The sequence below is a fragment of the Oryzias latipes genome, chromosome 11 (genome assembly GCF_053564925.1).
Source record: "Oryzias latipes strain Hd-rR chromosome 11, Olatipes_Hd-rR_3.1".
Lineage (NCBI taxonomy): Eukaryota > Metazoa > Chordata > Actinopteri > Beloniformes > Adrianichthyidae > Oryzias > Oryzias latipes.
The window spans coordinates 6,317,748-6,333,214 of record NC_136247.1 but is presented as its reverse complement, the minus strand read 5'-3'; the positions used below and the strand labels follow the sequence as shown (position 1 = coordinate 6,333,214).

The 15,467-nt window shown below is 38.0% G+C and overlaps 2 protein-coding genes across 3 annotated transcripts; both read left to right on the top strand.

Annotated features, from left to right (window-relative positions):
• Nucleotides 1-181: 181 nt before the first annotated feature.
• On the top strand, nt 182-3,171 carry stmnd1 (stathmin domain containing 1). Its single transcript, XM_020707334.3, has 5 exons — nt 182-377; nt 1,305-1,488; nt 1,580-1,725; nt 2,189-2,317; nt 2,390-3,171. Exons 1-5 carry the CDS (start codon nt 327-329, stop codon nt 2,759-2,761), a joined length of 882 nt encoding a protein of 293 aa, XP_020562993.1. The 5' UTR covers nt 182-326; the 3' UTR covers nt 2,762-3,171.
• A 2,400-nt stretch (nt 3,172-5,571) lies between these two features.
• On the top strand, nt 5,572-14,093 carry rbm24a (RNA binding motif protein 24a). 2 transcript variants are annotated; one of them, XM_020707335.3, is made up of 5 exons: nt 5,572-6,031; nt 6,647-6,731; nt 6,940-7,063; nt 7,138-7,192; nt 11,588-13,371. In XM_020707335.3, the coding sequence occupies exons 2-5, from the start codon at nt 6,690-6,692 to the stop codon at nt 11,937-11,939; spliced, it is 573 nt and encodes a 190-aa protein (XP_020562994.1). In that variant the 5' UTR covers nt 5,572-6,031; nt 6,647-6,689; the 3' UTR covers nt 11,940-13,371. The 2 variants fall into 2 exon arrangements, with proteins under 2 accessions (XP_020562994.1, XP_004074265.1); XM_004074217.5 differs by lacking the exon at nt 6,647-6,731 and having other exon boundaries at nt 5,579-6,031; nt 11,588-14,093.
• Nucleotides 14,094-15,467: the final 1,374 nt, after the last annotated feature.

Sequence of the window (15,467 nt, the reverse complement as noted above, 5' to 3'; positions counted from 1 at the left end):
AATTAGCTCCCAGCATTGCTATGATAATGTTAGTGATGATAATGCACCGAATGTTTACCATATGGTTATTAATTAAAAGTACATGAGGTGTGACCTGTTGTTTTGTTTAGAGTTGCCATTTTTGTTCCTCAGTGTCCTCACGTTTAACCAGGTCAGCTTTATTGTGGCAACGGTCCCGTTTTGTTGCTATAGCAACGCAGAAGTTATTCTTATTGCGTACAAGAATGAGAAACGGCTCAAGTTAATGCTGGATTTGAACTCGCTACCGAGGTTTAATCCATTTTATGCGACTTTGATTTTGGATTATTGGTCGGAGAGCGGTAAAAATGGGATGCATAAACTCCACACGGGCGACAATAGTGCGGCAGCTGACGAAGGTAGAGCCATGTCTCTGAACACCTACAGGGAATGCTACACCATTTTACTCTTCTTTTTGTATGTTTGCTTGATTTCTTTTGCGTGTTTTCCCCCCGGATGTAAGTGTAATTTTATACGGAACCAAGTTTGGTTAACCGTTAACCAAACGGTGGGCAAGTTGCATTAGTTTAGCAGTTCTACCACAGCTGATCTGTTTTCACGCTTATTAAGAGTTTGTGTGTTGTGAAAATAAATAAAAAACGTTTCAGACAAATTATTTTTGTCATAATTTAATTAAAACATATGATTTACGTTCTGTATATAGGTGAATAACAACAAAGGATGTCAAAAATTATGGTGTAAATCTTTTAAAAAAAATAAGAAAATAAAAGACAACATGTAATAGACAACACAACCAAAAGTACAAAAAGATAGAAAAATGAAATAAATTGACTTGATTTCTTTTCTTTTTTTCTTGAAACTTTTGGTGCCATTTCTGATGTATCCTCTTTGTTGTAACTGAATAAAAGTATATTTTTTTTTCCAGAATTATATTGTGGTGACCTGGGGGTTAGCCCCGCTTTCAGCCCCTAAGAATCATGGAAAGTGGGGAATCTTGGGTGTAAAACCATGAGTGAGAGGGCTGGAAGCAGAAGTCAGATCTTTGCTGTTTGGAAATTTGTAATGTGCTTACATCTGTTTGGAAATTTGTAATGTTCTCACATACGTGGATGGTGATGTAGTAATAGAGTGTAGACTCATCCGCTTACTTCTCTCTAATACCCCCTGAAGTCGTGTGGCATGGTAGCCATTTAATTAGCATAGCAGTTGTAGTGGCGTGACATAATAGCTGGGTCATTACAATCTCATCCAATTGATTATGCATGATGTTTTTATTTACTTTCTTTTTAGTTATATATATGTATATATGTATGATTTACTCCCAGACTGACGCTGGAAGTAAACATGAAGACCGGGGAGACTCGGCTGTGTCAAAGGGCACCACTGATAGTGGGGTTGTGGTAGAGAACAGGGACATCACGGTCATACCTGGGGAAATCCCGGAGAAACTTCCTCCCCTGTCATCGGAGAGCTTCACCACAAGCAACACAGAGGAAGTTAAAAAAGAAAGTAAGTATTGACCATTAAAAAAAAAACATTACAACATCCAAACCTCTTCACAACCAAAAGAGAAAATGACAACATCTTTTCTGTTGTCCAGCTGATGCTCCAGTTTTACTGCAGCAGGATGAGCCGGTTAAGGAGAGACAAAAATCCAGTGAGATTTTGGAGGAGCTGATCAGTCAGGGGATCATCCCAGTGGGACAGAGGAGAGAGGACCACAGCTGGGCTGCCTACAGCATTACAGTGCGTTCATGTTTTTACTATTAACTAATAAGCCAAAATCTAAGGTAAAAGCTTTCTTGTGTACAAGCAAAATCAATATCTAATTGTCTAAAGTACCTCAAAGTGTAACCTGAAGGCCGGATGACTTCTTTGAAACGTAATGTCTCGTGGTGGTCACAAGTATGTTCTTCTAAGGATTCTTGAAATCACACACCTAATTATAATTACTTTGAAAATGTAATCCCTGCCAAAATTTGGACCAAGTTACCTTTTTTAAGTGAAAACAAAGAAAATGTTATGAAGCGGAGTTTACTTGGGTCAGTCTATGATCTAAATAGGATGGGAAGGGTTTAATAAAACAAAATCAGTGTAATGACTGCTCATTACAATGAAAAACATGAATACTTTTAAAAAAACTGTCTTATCTGGATTTCTTTTAACAATAAAGCAAAAGGAAGTAACTAAAGAATGTTTTTTGTATCAGATGGACGAGAGAGACGTTACACGAAGGCCTCCTGCACGGCTGAAGTCTCTAAAAATCAAAAAGGCTCAAACTTTCCACAGCAAAGAAGAGATAGATGAGAAGATGAGGCTTGCTGAAGAGAGACGCAAGGTGCCGTTTGTTTTTGTGTCCCACATATTTGTCTCAAATTGTGCTCTTGTGAAGTCATATTTCCTCTTTCAGTCCAACAAGGAGACCCTCAAGACCCGTTTGAGGTCAATGTCTGCACGGGTTCGTGCTCCAAGATCCAACCCCAGTAGTGATGAGGACAGCTTCCTCACACCTGTGCAGCCCCTTCAGTCACCTGAACTGTTGCCAGCTCCAGAGCAGTTCAGCCAGGTACCTCATGAATCCCCACAACGAGGAGATTTGTCTGAGAAGACTGTGGGTGATGACAAACTTGAATGGCAGATGCAAGTAACGGCAGCAAGCTCAGAAGAGGAAGAGGTGACACAGGTGGAGGAGATTGAGGCTGGGAAACCCTTTTCTTCTCTCAGCAAGCCGGAGGTTGACTCAAGCTTCCAGCAAGCAACAGACAAAGAGGACATGTTTTAGCCTATTTTGCATAAAATCTTAAGTCATGTTTAAGAAGGCATTGCTTAAAAAAAATAACAAAACATTGAAGAAGTTAGCTAAAATATTTTATTTTGCATGGTTACAAACCCAGTAAACATGTGAAATGTTCTAAATCCCAATGTATATTGTGCTTACCACTGTTCAAAAAAGATTTACTTTCAAGTTTAATGTGAATGTGCTGTAGAGTTTGTATTATTCTCTTGCCAAAAGAACAAAATCATTTAAATCCGACTTCTGTTTTCAGTGAGTTATGAGAAATCCAAATGTGTAAGTTCAGTGTGTGTAAAGCCAGTTCTTTTTTTAAACACTAGAGGGCAATGTCAACGCATATTCAACATGATAGTCTTTCGAAAGTTGAGTTTATGTTAATAAAAGCTTACAAAATGCAACATTTTTTTCTAGAAGTTACTAGTTTATGATACATACAGTTGAGGTGTGGGATAAGCGTTTGTTTAATCGAAACTATTTTTTGTTACAGGTTTTAAACAAGCTCTATCCCTTTTTCAAAATATTTGATATTTTTGTAAATTCAAATGTGAGACAAAAGCTTGTCTTTTCACCAAAAAGGAGCAGGATATCATAGCAAGGATTTGAAAAGCTTCTGGTTTTCAAATCCTCAGTAGTAAAAGCAAGCAGGTAAGAAGAATATTAGGAGGCTTTCTCAAAAGAATAATGTTTTTCCGGGTTTCATTGTTAAAGTTCAGGTTGGGTTGAAATAGAATAGTCAATTGTATTCATTGCAGAGAGATGTGGTTACTGATTTTTTTTATTAATGGGATATATGTGCAAAGTTTGTTTTTCTCTTTATGTAAAGTTAATGTTATTGATTTTAATATTTTCATATTGCTCATTGCAGTGTTTTTGAAATAATTTGATGAATAAATATTTTAATTTCTGCACTGCAATCCTCTCTCTTTCCCTCTATTAGAATTACGGTAAACCCCATACTTGCATTGGTAGAACTACACCAGGATACTATAAATGTCACTTTTATTATCTTATCGCACCTAAGTATATTAGTTGTTTTTGTGGGCAGCTGAGGCAAAATACAGGAAAATATTCTGTCCGTCTGTTTGTCTCACAGTTGTTGTTGTTTCAGACCTCGAAGAGATATAAAACTCAGTTTTAGGTACTGAAAGCTGTCAGCAGTACTGCTGCATACATATCACATAAAAACGTTGTGGTCAGTGCTTCATTCTAGGAATGTCGATTACTTTCATTCTATTCAGCTTTTCAGTAGAATTCTAGCCAACCATTCCACCTGTCCAGTGATTGTGGGCGTGCTCAAGAACGAGTGAGGCAGTGAAGATGTGTGCACTGCGGGGAGCTTCAGACAAAATGGTGAAGGCAAAAGAGAGCAAAAGTTTGGATGTACTTAGCAGCGAAAGTACTTCTCTGGATACGAGTGTACAGCACAATGCTCTGTGGACAATCCTCTGAAAAAAGTCCAATGTTGTTGCAATGAGTGATGAAATACGTCTTTACTTCAGGATGTGTGATAAAAGGAAATGCAGCTCTGCAGTGCAGACTGTCAAGGAGGTCTTAGGCACATACAATCACTCTCCTTCACCCTGTCAGGCTGCTTCATCTCACCCAGCTAAAACAGCATGTGCAAAATAAAAATCGATACAACAAACTTTTGAAAAAATGAAAAGACTGTCCTATGACACTACGCTTGATGTCATACATGTAGGGGAGGTGGCTGATAGAGGCCACTTTCCAGAGTTGGTATCCATAGTCAGTTGTGTTTATTATTTGACTAAAAGAGTTCATGCGGGACAGCAGTGCGGACAAAGCATGTACCACATTTGGGCTAGTTTTGTGGTGGCTTGAGCTCCAGCTAGCCAGCCTTCAGAGAAGCCTCCATCTTGTTTCTCTCAGAGTGGTCAGCATGTCACACCAGAACAGGGACAAAAAGATTATAGGCAACCTGACCAGGCCCCCATTGTTGAGCAAAAGAAACCCAATATAGACCCGATTTTTTTCACTACTCCGCTTGGACATTAAAGGACGTGTGGCTGCATTAATAAAATAGTAAGTGAACATAGAAACATCATCAGGTTGCATTTCTCTGAACGTAGCCTGGATAATACTGTTTAAGAATCCAAGAAAGAAGAAAAAGTATTTTCTGACCTAGATATTTGTTTTGTTAATATATTTATACACCAGTTTTCTAAAAATGAAAACATCTGGCATAAGTTTCTGTCATAAATGGACCAAAGCAATTGATTTACAGGCACTTTTTTTGTTAATGACACATTGCCCCACAACCTCTGTATTATAGGACAGGTGCATGCAGGCCAGCAGCGCAGTGCTCCCAGGAGCCATAAATGATTAACAGTAGCACTCCCTCTCACATTACCCAAGGTGAATTACTCATCCTGGCAATTCAAAGGGAGATTCAGAGATCCAGACTGTGCCACACAGAAGATCTTTGCTAATCTGTTTGAATCATTAATGCTTAGACACTCTTGAATTAGTTCACATATGCCTTGTCCTTTCCATTCATTTTTTTTATTGAAAAACAATTTGATTATTTGAACTTTATAGAGGTCAGAGCATCCTGTGTGTGTCACATGGCTACAAAAACTCATGGGAATTATCAAATGCATACAGGCTGCCCTAAAACTTTACTGAAATTTTTTTGAAATTCTTTTAAAAGTAGTTTACCTCCAATTTCAGGATGAACAGACTAGGAACTTTAATCATGAAACAAATCCAGAGCCCCACGTTGCGCAGGTTCCCCTGCAGCTGTTGGAGCGCGCCGGTGGGCGGGCAGCAGATTTGATCTGGGTGGAGTTAAAGCGACGCTTTTAGGAATGGGTCCCAAACAATTTTAGTTAGACAGCAGAGTTGAGCAAGGAAAGCAGGAGGCACCTGGTGGTATCTTTGGGACAATCCGCTCCATGTTGATCCTCTCCTAACTAGATACATCTACCTCTGGGCTTCATCACTGTCGGGTTTTCAAACGTTTCTGCTGATCTCTTCTCCTGCGCCAAAAGATCTGTCGAAAACAGATTTTTTTCCTTTTTTGCACTATACTATTACTTTTTTTTATTGATTATATTTATTGCACTTACGATGCACACTACACAAAAGGACACGACCTACACGAAGATTTTTGTCGGGGGTCTTCCCTATCACACCACGGATTCGAGTCTCAGGAAATATTTTGAGGTATTTGGTGAGATTGAAGAAGCAGTGGTCATCACCGACAGACAGACCGGCAAGTCGAGAGGCTATGGATTTGTAAGTATTCTTACTGACACACTTGTTTTGCCATTTTTATTTTGCGGTGGAACAGTAGGAGCAGTTGCGCGTGTGTAGAAATCATTTCTGTGTTTAAAGTATGTTGTCAGCTTCAAATATGAAACTGAATCAGGTCACGAGGTGTTTGGGTTTTGATAAACAGGCGCTGCTTATATTTGGCCCTGGTTTCCGTTGCAATCTCAGAACTTGTTGCGCACTGATGCGTCATGACGCGCATTTCTTCGGTCCCTTGCGCTCTGACAGCTGGGGTGAGCAGAGAGAAGCCTCAACATCACGTCTTTTTAGGGCAGACACGTTCTAGAAAACAATACGATTTCTTCATTTGAGGCTGCTGTAACACTAAAAAACAAAGTTCTGCTCAAACTTGTCCAAAATCTTCTCTGACACACTCACAAAAAGCTTTGACGAATATAAACTTGTCTTTTAGGAACAGGCTTTTCCTGATTAAGTAATCCGATTCAGAAACAAGTGTAAAACCATTAAATTGACATTTTTATGTTAATTTTTCTAACAATCTGAGTATATAAAACTCTCCACTTACCATATGAGCATCTTTTCCTATATTTCTTAATATTTATTCAGAATTTCCCACAGTAAAAGAAAACTGCACGACTGTTAAGCTCTGAGCAAGGCTGCAATGGAGGCAACAAGAAGTCACATCATTCTGGCTGTCTTTCAGGTTTTGTCACTTCCACGTTGGGGTGTTAAATAACTGTGTGCTGCCAAGTGCTTGCTTGCCCCCCCCCGCCCCCCCCCCCCACACACACAGGGGCTCTTATTGTGTTAAAAATGCTTTTCCAACATGCATGTCGCTTTAGAATATTTGTCGGCCACCCGTTTAGGAAACATTAAACCTCAGTTTCCATCCAACATCTGTTATCCTACAGGTTACAATGGCAGACCGCTCAGCTGCAGACCGGGCCTGTAAGGACCCCAACCCAATCATTGATGGCAGGAAAGCCAATGTCAACCTGGCCTATCTTGGAGCAAAGCCTCGTGTGATGCAGCCAGGTTAGACTATACATGTATTGAAAAACTCCACATCCATCTGAATTTGTGGTTTAAGGGTTTTTTCTTTCTTTCAGGTTTTACTTTTGGTGTGCCGCAAATTCATCCTGCTTTCATCCAGAGGCCTTATGGGTAAGCAGTGCTGATCTTCACAGTTTTTAAACTATTTCACACTTTAAAATGTCTTTAAACTGATAATTAGTTGTTTTGTTATGCTACTTAACTAAGAAAAGTGTTTTTAGCATTGACCCCAAAAACATACAGATAAAAGCCCTTTAGGTGTGTTTGTTTGCATCCGTACATCTGCGTGTATGCTGTGGATGATATACAGTGGAAACCTGCAGTCTGACTCAATGTTCTTTCTCCGGTTCGACAGGCTCGCTCTCACTTAAACTAACTGGTTTGAGGAATAGTTCTGCGAGCGTAATAAGGGATTTTCCTGTAAATTCAAACACACATGCACAAGCTCTGAAAACGGTGATTACAAATGCATGTACGTGGGTTTCATTTTGACTTTTTCACTTCATTTTGAAGCATATTTTGTGTGCAGTTATGAAGTGGTTTTGTTAGCTAAACAGTGTGCTTTCTCTAGTGCAGAAAGAGAAAAAAAGAAAAAGGTAGATTGTCTGATTTTTTGGGGTGCCCTTTCTCTTTTTTTGTGGTAGTGTAAACTTTGCTGATTAAAAAAAAAAAGCCGTAGAAATTTATATTTTTGTTTGTTTTGTGTTGGTTAGTGCTTTTAGCTTGTGTTTTTTTTTTAACGGATGTGCTTTTTTTCTCCGTGTTTTTCATTGGCGTCTTGTTTGATTGTTGAATTTCCTGTGTGTTTCTTTTCTACCAGCTCACAAACACATCCCCCATAATAACAAAACCTATTATATATGTTTTGTGTGAACTTGTTGCAGCTTTTTTACTTTCCTCCAATTAGTACAGCAGAAATACACACCAAGGTGATATATACAGACCTTTTGCGGATGTCTGATTGCGTTACAATACACAGGGGGATTCACTTCTGTTTAATTGAAGCTTCATCCAACCGCATGGAAGCCCCTTTTAGCCCTCCATTGGATGCAAATAAATGTCTGGATGGCTCTGTCTCTCACTTATTCTTTCACAGTACACTTTCGTCACATGGGCTTGTGGTGTTAAGGAAAACAGGCTCACCCATTGTGCCACACAAAGCCCCAAATGCTGACACTGCAGTCGCATGAAGCTCAGAGTTGTGTGGTCGTCACCGTTAGTTTGTAGGGGTCCATAGAGGGTGTTGGAGCTGTCAAAGGGTGGCAATTAAAGGGGCCATGTGGAAGTTGAAACAAATCTATTGCTATGTTCATATAACCACTTTTCATTTAGGGTGGGAAAAAAATGATGTAGCCATATGGGAAGGCTGGTTTGTTGCAACAAAACCTCTGCATTCACTGTTTTTTTTCCTAACTTACCGTGTACATGTTACCAATTATATTTTAAGGCAGATGTAGGCTAATGGAACAAACATAGAAGTGAATGACACATGTTTACTTATTTGTACATTAGGATCAAATAAATCACTAAAAACATCCTATTTTACAAATTACCTTTATTTCTCCATAATTATAAAAAATACCCAAAAGAAGTTGGGTGTCTTAATATAAATATTTTGATTTCTAACCTAATTATGTCAAATCAATGGTTAAAACATTATATCTCTGTTTCTCCGGGGATTTTTTTTGACTCACTAATTGTTTTTTTTAGGAACAAAAAGAAACAAGAACAAATAAATATTGAAAAGAATTGCAATTTAGTGTAAAAGTATAACACTTTTTTTTTTACATTTATGCTGAATCATAGGGATATACATCTTCCGACAATAGTACCTGACACTAAATTTTAAATATAACACATTTCACTAATTTTTTACTAAACATATCAGTGTCATACCTCAAAGGTCAGACTAGCTATGTCTTTATAGCAGTTGAGATGTCAAATATAATGCTTAATTTCTTCATTCCTTTTTTTGAGAAAAAATCTGCACTTCTCTGTTGAACTAATTTTAACTTATCGTGGTAAAGTTTTAAATCAAGAAGATAGAAAAAAATCGAATACGTTGATAGTAGTGATTCTCTTTCTGACTTCAGATCCACTTCATGATTGGATGGTTTCAAAACTGATCTGGAGCAAAACTGAAAGGAGATATTGAGTTCATTTGAAAGGATTGCTATGACTTTTATTTAAACATACTCACACTTTGAATCTATAGGAGCACGCCAAGTGTTTCCATCACTGCTGTCAGCGTTGCTTCTTGGACTCTTTGATCACATTCATTTTAAAACAGTGTTTACTACCATACACAATGCACTTGGTTACAGTTTAGTGTTGCTCTATCTGTTGTTAATAAATTTCCAAACAGTGATGTTACTGTACGAACTTACTGGATCCAGTAAGCTGTTGGTGTCGGACTCTTGACTTTGAAGTCTTGATATTTACACTGTAGCTGCACAGATGATTTATGTGTTAGAAAGTGCGTCTGTGGAAACAAACCATTAGGCGTCACACTTTTATGACGCATAAACAAATGCATTCATCAGCAAACATCAGCCCTCAAAGATAAGTCTTCCTGACACCAGATCAAATAGAACATTTCTTGTTTTCATCCAGAAACAGACAGGCATGCAAATAACCTCCTCTGGTGAAGAAGATTCTGTAGTTTTTTAGGCAGCTGTTAATGATTTGTCACCGCTTTGGTCCCCGAAACTCCACCTAATCTGTGTATGAGCACAAGCATGATTGTTGGGAAGGAATTTTGTCCAAAATAGTCTTAAAAATTGTTAAAAGTCATAAGAAATAAGCTATTTCAATATAAAAGAATTCACGATAATGAAATACTGCTGTACAACCTTAATTTTAAACTTCACAAAATCATTTGTAGTCAACACTGACCTGTGTTCACAAATGTTCACAAATAGATTTTTTTGTCGTCCGAGATACCACAAAAAAACTGCTGAAAGATTATAAAACACTCAGCTCCTACAAACGATTTTAAATGTAAAAAAAATATGATAGTTGTTTTCTGACCAAAACAGTCGTGTTGATCACTTATGGGACAGTTATTCTAAGTCAGACATAAAAAAGGATATTGATAGTAGTCAGCATTATTATTTTTAATATCAACGATTAATCACTTTTGTAAACTGAACACTTAGTTTTGAGGAGAGTTTTCTCTCTTAACTCTCTGATTTAAATGAGTAAAATGTCAGTAGTGCAGTTTTAGAGATAGCATTAAGTGAAATCTTTGCCCTAACCTGCTGAGCTTCAATACTGCAGCTTTTATATCGTGATAGAGCATTTTTTAATCACAGACATTTTTATGTCTTTTGACCTATTTTACCGAAAAAATCAATCCAGTGCATAATTTTTAAAAAACGTTTTTGTATTTTTTTCCCATACCAGCACTAAACACTGCCCTTAAAGACCATTTGCACCTCCTTATATGTTCCTTTGTCTTTTATGTTGAGTGATTGTGCAGTGACCTTGCTGAATTTGTAATCATTGAAGCTGAGTTAACCTTTTTATTTATTTATTTGCTCCTCTCAGATGCTTTGCTCTTTTAATTTAACTTTTTAATTTTATTTTATTATTCTGTTAACTGTTTTGGGTGAGATGTAATTTGGACTGGTGAAGTGCTCACATTAGGGTTGCCACGATAGATCCTGACTTTCAAACTTTCTTCTTGACTCCTTCATTATTTTCACTCAAACTAAACATCTCTGTTGTTGCATCTTTACTGTATAACTTCCCATTTGACTCTCTTTTTCTCCACAAATGTCAAAGTTAGTCGTTATATTCCAGGCCTTATGCAGCTCGTGAGGCAGGATAAGGCTATGTAATGGAGGGCAGAATGCGCTCATTGTTCAGATCTGTTTATTTAATCGAAACGTCGCTCATGGTGCAGAGCCTAGTCCCAGCTACCCCCGACAGCCTCCCTTTCTCTTTGTCCCATCACAGAAGGGGGAATGGCCAGCAGTGTCCATTTAAAAAAAAAAAATTGTCCAGTTGTCAAAGTGGCAATGGCATTTTCACAATGCTTCCCTGGGCTGATCTCCTCTGTTTGCACCCCCAACCATTGCCTGGCACTGTAAAATCCACCCTCTCACCCCCAGTTCAGTGCCTTTAACTGAGCTAATTTATAAAAGGACGATTCAAGTCAAAAGTAAGTTTGTACGTATGATTCAAAACAGACACAAAATCGGCTTCACTTGCTGAACATCATGATGATGGAAAAAATATTGAAGAAGTAGTTTTTCGTTGTACTTCAGAGATATGTTACAATTATCATTTACTCTACTGTTCCTTGTTTTCTGTTGTGGCAACCCTATGTTTGTTCGAATTCCTATTAGCAGACATTTCTTTGGTGTCTGAATTGATCTGGGTGGTAGGAGGGGATGGGGTCTCTGTGTGGTGGAGTTGGGTTGTGGGATGATTTTTGGGGAGGCTGTTTCTCTAACATTTGTTTGTTGCTGTTTTTTGAATACCTGTGTGTTTTTCCAACAGCATCCCAGCCCACTACATGTACCCCCAGGCCTTTGTCCAGCCAAGTGTGGTGATCCCTCATGTGCAACCTGCTGCTGCCACACCAGCCACCGCTTCTTCCCCTTATATCGACTACACTGGAGCTGCCTATGCACAGTACACTGCAGCGGCCAATGCTGCAGCAGCCGCGGCCTACGAGCAATATCCATACGCTGCCTCCCCTGCTGCCACGGGTTATGTTGCCACCACCGGTTATGGTTATGCTGTCCCCCAGCCTTTAGCTGCTCCTGCCCCAGGCTCAGCCGCTGCTGCTGCAGCGGCAGCTTTCGGCCAGTACCAGGCTCAGCAGTTGCAAGCCGATCGGATGCAATAGCACCCATCACCACTGCTGCAGAACAAGGAGAGAGAAGAGGCCTACTCTACACCAAAGCTGTGTAAAACAAGGCAATAAGGAAAAAAAAAATTGGATTAGCTTTTAGGGATACAAAGTTGATGATGATGGTAGTGATGATGATAGTAAGCTGGAAACTTTTAACAGTAACTCTCCAACTTGCTGTGCTTCAACCAAAAAAAAAAAAAAAGGAAAAAAAATGCAGAAAATCCAAAAAAGTTGCAGATGGTACAAATGATTTACCATTATTGTTGTTTTTATGATGAATATTATCATGATTATCATTGTTGTACTTATTGCTAGAGAACAAAATGCAGTAACTAATCCCAGAGGTTGGTTTACATTTAAACCTTTAAGTCCTATTGCTGTCTTTTAGTAAAATGTTTAGGAAAATGCTCCTTTTCCACTTGTCATGTTCCTCACATGTTTAGGTTATTTAATGCCCTCATAACATTTATATTTATTATTATTGTTATACTACGCATTGAGGGCTTTGTTTGTTATTCTTGTATTCAAAGTGCTTTTTTTAGTTGATATTTTCAGATAATCAGGGAAATGGAACCGTTTCCAAAGTGTTAGCTACTAATGTGTGATCTCTGTCAGGATGTGGAGGACAGGGCAGGAGGACAGACACATTTGAAGAACTACCTTTCTATCTTCCTGATGCTGAATGTCCCTTTTTGTTTTAAAGATAAACCTTGATCTATGCAAAGCAAACAAATCACTATGAGGCAGAAAAAAAGAAAGAAAAGGGTCATGATGACATTACTCTTGGACTTACGTGGGGGACTTGTTGCACAAAGCAAAAGCTAAAGAAAGGCTGGCTTTAGACAATGAAAAACACAAAATCTGTCTTTTCTTTGTTTTTTTTGTTTAGTTTTGTTTTTCAGTCACATGTATGCATCTAGAGCTGCACATGTGGCAGTCAGAAACAAAGGCAGCACAGTCGAGCATCTCTGATGGAGAGAAAGAACAACAAAAAAAAGAGAGAAAGAGCAGCTACTGGTTGGCGGGGTGGGGGGTGGGGGGTGGACGGAGTCGCTCCACATAGACGGATGGCTCTGGAAAGAACGCATCACTTGTGCTCATTTGTTGAGCTGTCACATTTTAATCCCCAGCCAAGCCCTTTGGGAACCAACTTTACGCCCCTTCGCCGGCCACAGAGTGACCCCCGCCACTAGCCTCCAGTCATTCAGCTCTGTCCCCGTCAGCATTTCTGCCGCGGTCTGCTGTCAGGTGTCCCCTCACAAAAACCTTTACCAAAGCCACCCCAACATCTGGCCTGCCCCACGTCTGTCAAGAACAGCAGGTGGGGTGAAGAGGAAGGGCTTTGTCATGTTGTGTATGGTTTATGTGCCTTTCATTTTTACTACTAATGGAAAGGATTACAAAAAACACAAACCAAAAAAAATAAGAAATGTACTATTTAAGGTATTTATTTTCAAGGGTTGACTATGTTGAAACTCTAAGAGTAGAGACTTAGTGGCAGTACTGTATTAATAATATCATTATCTACTCATCTCAAGGCATATATAAGTTATTGATTAGTTTTATTATTATTATTATTATTATTATTAACACACTCAACCAAAATGTTGATAGAGAAGCTATTTCAAATAACATTATGTGCACTGTATTTCTATTTCTTATTCTTTAGAACAATACATTAAATATTACCTTAATGTCTTTTGTATGAGAGAACCATTATTTAAGTGCTGGCCCATCTGAATGCCTACTGTATTCTGTCTCTTCTGTGTTTTTATTGGATGACAGGAAAGTAGTAAAAGGTTTGACAAATACAAGCAAAGAAAAGCTGCTTTATTCTAATAGAATGTGTACTCGTCATCGAGGATTCAGTAGCTGTGCTTATTTTGCTTCACATTCACCAGACGGGCAGTTTGACACTGTTGGTAACTTTTATACTTGAACTCTTTCTTACAAGGGAAATGTGAAAAATAAATGACACATGAAAAAAATGTAAGAAAAAAAAACAATTCAAGAGGTTTTCATTGTTGCTGGATGAAAGCTTGTTAAGTGTTGCTATTTAAGGTCCTGTTGATAATAAAGCCTTTTGTTAAAAATGTCATCATTTACTGAAATTTGAATAAAATGTTCTATATTTGAAAAAAACAACAACTTGACTGTGTTTCTTTTTTCCCCAATGTACCTTATCAGCAACTAGCGATTATATGGGAAACTTTTTTTTTGGTCTCAAGTTTGATAAAAGAGGCATGAGTTTACAAGAATAAGAGCAAAGATAAGAAACGGTGTATGTGTGGATTTGTATTGTGAGCCTCATTTTCAAATTTAATTTAAAGACAACCTGTTAACTTGGAAAAGTTTGTTTGAACCTTAAAGTCTGAATTTTCTTTCTTTGTTACAGTTGAAGTCTTCATCATCTCCAGGGCAACATTAGTAATAAAAAAAAGAAAATTAAATAGTTTGGTCATAATTATTAACCCTTTGACATCTAAATTTAGTTCCAGTCATGAAAAAAAACACTTGTGTTTTTTAGATTTAATATTGGAGCCAAAGTGAATTGAATCATGTTTGCATCAATAGGCATCAAGGGGTTGACTTAATGTCCCTCTCTGACATTAAGTCAGACAAGAAATACTCAGAAATGCAGTTTTAAGCTTAATTGTTATTACATTTGTCCACCATAATCAGAAAAATGCCACAAGAACATGTTAAAAACACCAAAAACACAATTTTCATTGCAGTGGGTCTTAAAGGTTTAGAGGTGGAAACAGGAAGTTTTCATGAACCTCAGAACACCATCCAATCTGTTGTTGCACCTCATAAAATAGTGACTTTACCTTAAAATTTAAATAAAAAATGGAGAATAAATTACTTCAAAATGAACCGTAGCCCACAAATTGATTTACAGTGATGTAAACCGACAAAAGAAGACGCTTTCACAAAAATTCAAGTGTAATACGGAATTGTCATTGGTCTGAAAGGAAAATAGGTTTCCAACACAAGTATCCCAAAACTATTTTTTTTTATTGGTATGTAATTGTCATGATTTTTCTTCAGATGCTGCTTTTCAAGAGATGCAAATACCGCATTCAGGGCATGCCTCACTCCATCAATGATGTAGCTGCTCTCCATCAATAAGTCATGTTCAAAAGAACGAGAAGCTTCTTCTCTGCCTTCTCTCTCTAAGCACAAGGAACTATTTTAGTAACAAATGAAACATGAAGCTGGGAGGGGAGACCATGACTCACCATGAAGCAAGGCTGCAGGTGAGCACACATGCACAAATGTAATTAATCTCTTTTTTTAAATAGGCGGTTTTGATCCTCAGATTACAACAAACATTAGATGTTAGTACAGCTCTCATTGTTCTACTTTTGAAAATAATAACATTTCTTACATGAATGAACAAAACTGCCTTAAGTTCATAATTTGGTTTTCCTCTTGATTGTTCTGTAGAGATGATTTGACGCGATGGTTGGATCATCCAAGTTCTGAAGTGTTTCTTTCAAATTCTGATTAGCAGTGACA

Coding starts and splice junctions, on each gene's coding strand:
- stmnd1 (XM_020707334.3), top strand. CDS start 327: ATGGGATGCATAAACTCCACACGGGCGACAATAGTGCGGCAGCTGACG. Junction 1,726..2,188: donor GGGCTGCCTACAGCATTACA/GTGCGTTCATGT, acceptor TTTTTGTATCAG/ATGGACGAGAGAGACGTTAC. Junction 2,318..2,389: donor TTGCTGAAGAGAGACGCAAG/GTGCCGTTTGTT, acceptor TTCCTCTTTCAG/TCCAACAAGGAGACCCTCAA.
- rbm24a (XM_004074217.5), top strand. CDS start 5,864: ATGCACACTACACAAAAGGACACGACCTACACGAAGATTTTTGTCGGG. Junction 6,032..6,939: donor AGTCGAGAGGCTATGGATTT/GTAAGTATTCTT, acceptor GTTATCCTACAG/GTTACAATGGCAGACCGCTC. Junction 7,064..7,137: donor GCCTCGTGTGATGCAGCCAG/GTTAGACTATAC, acceptor TCTTTCTTTCAG/GTTTTACTTTTGGTGTGCCG.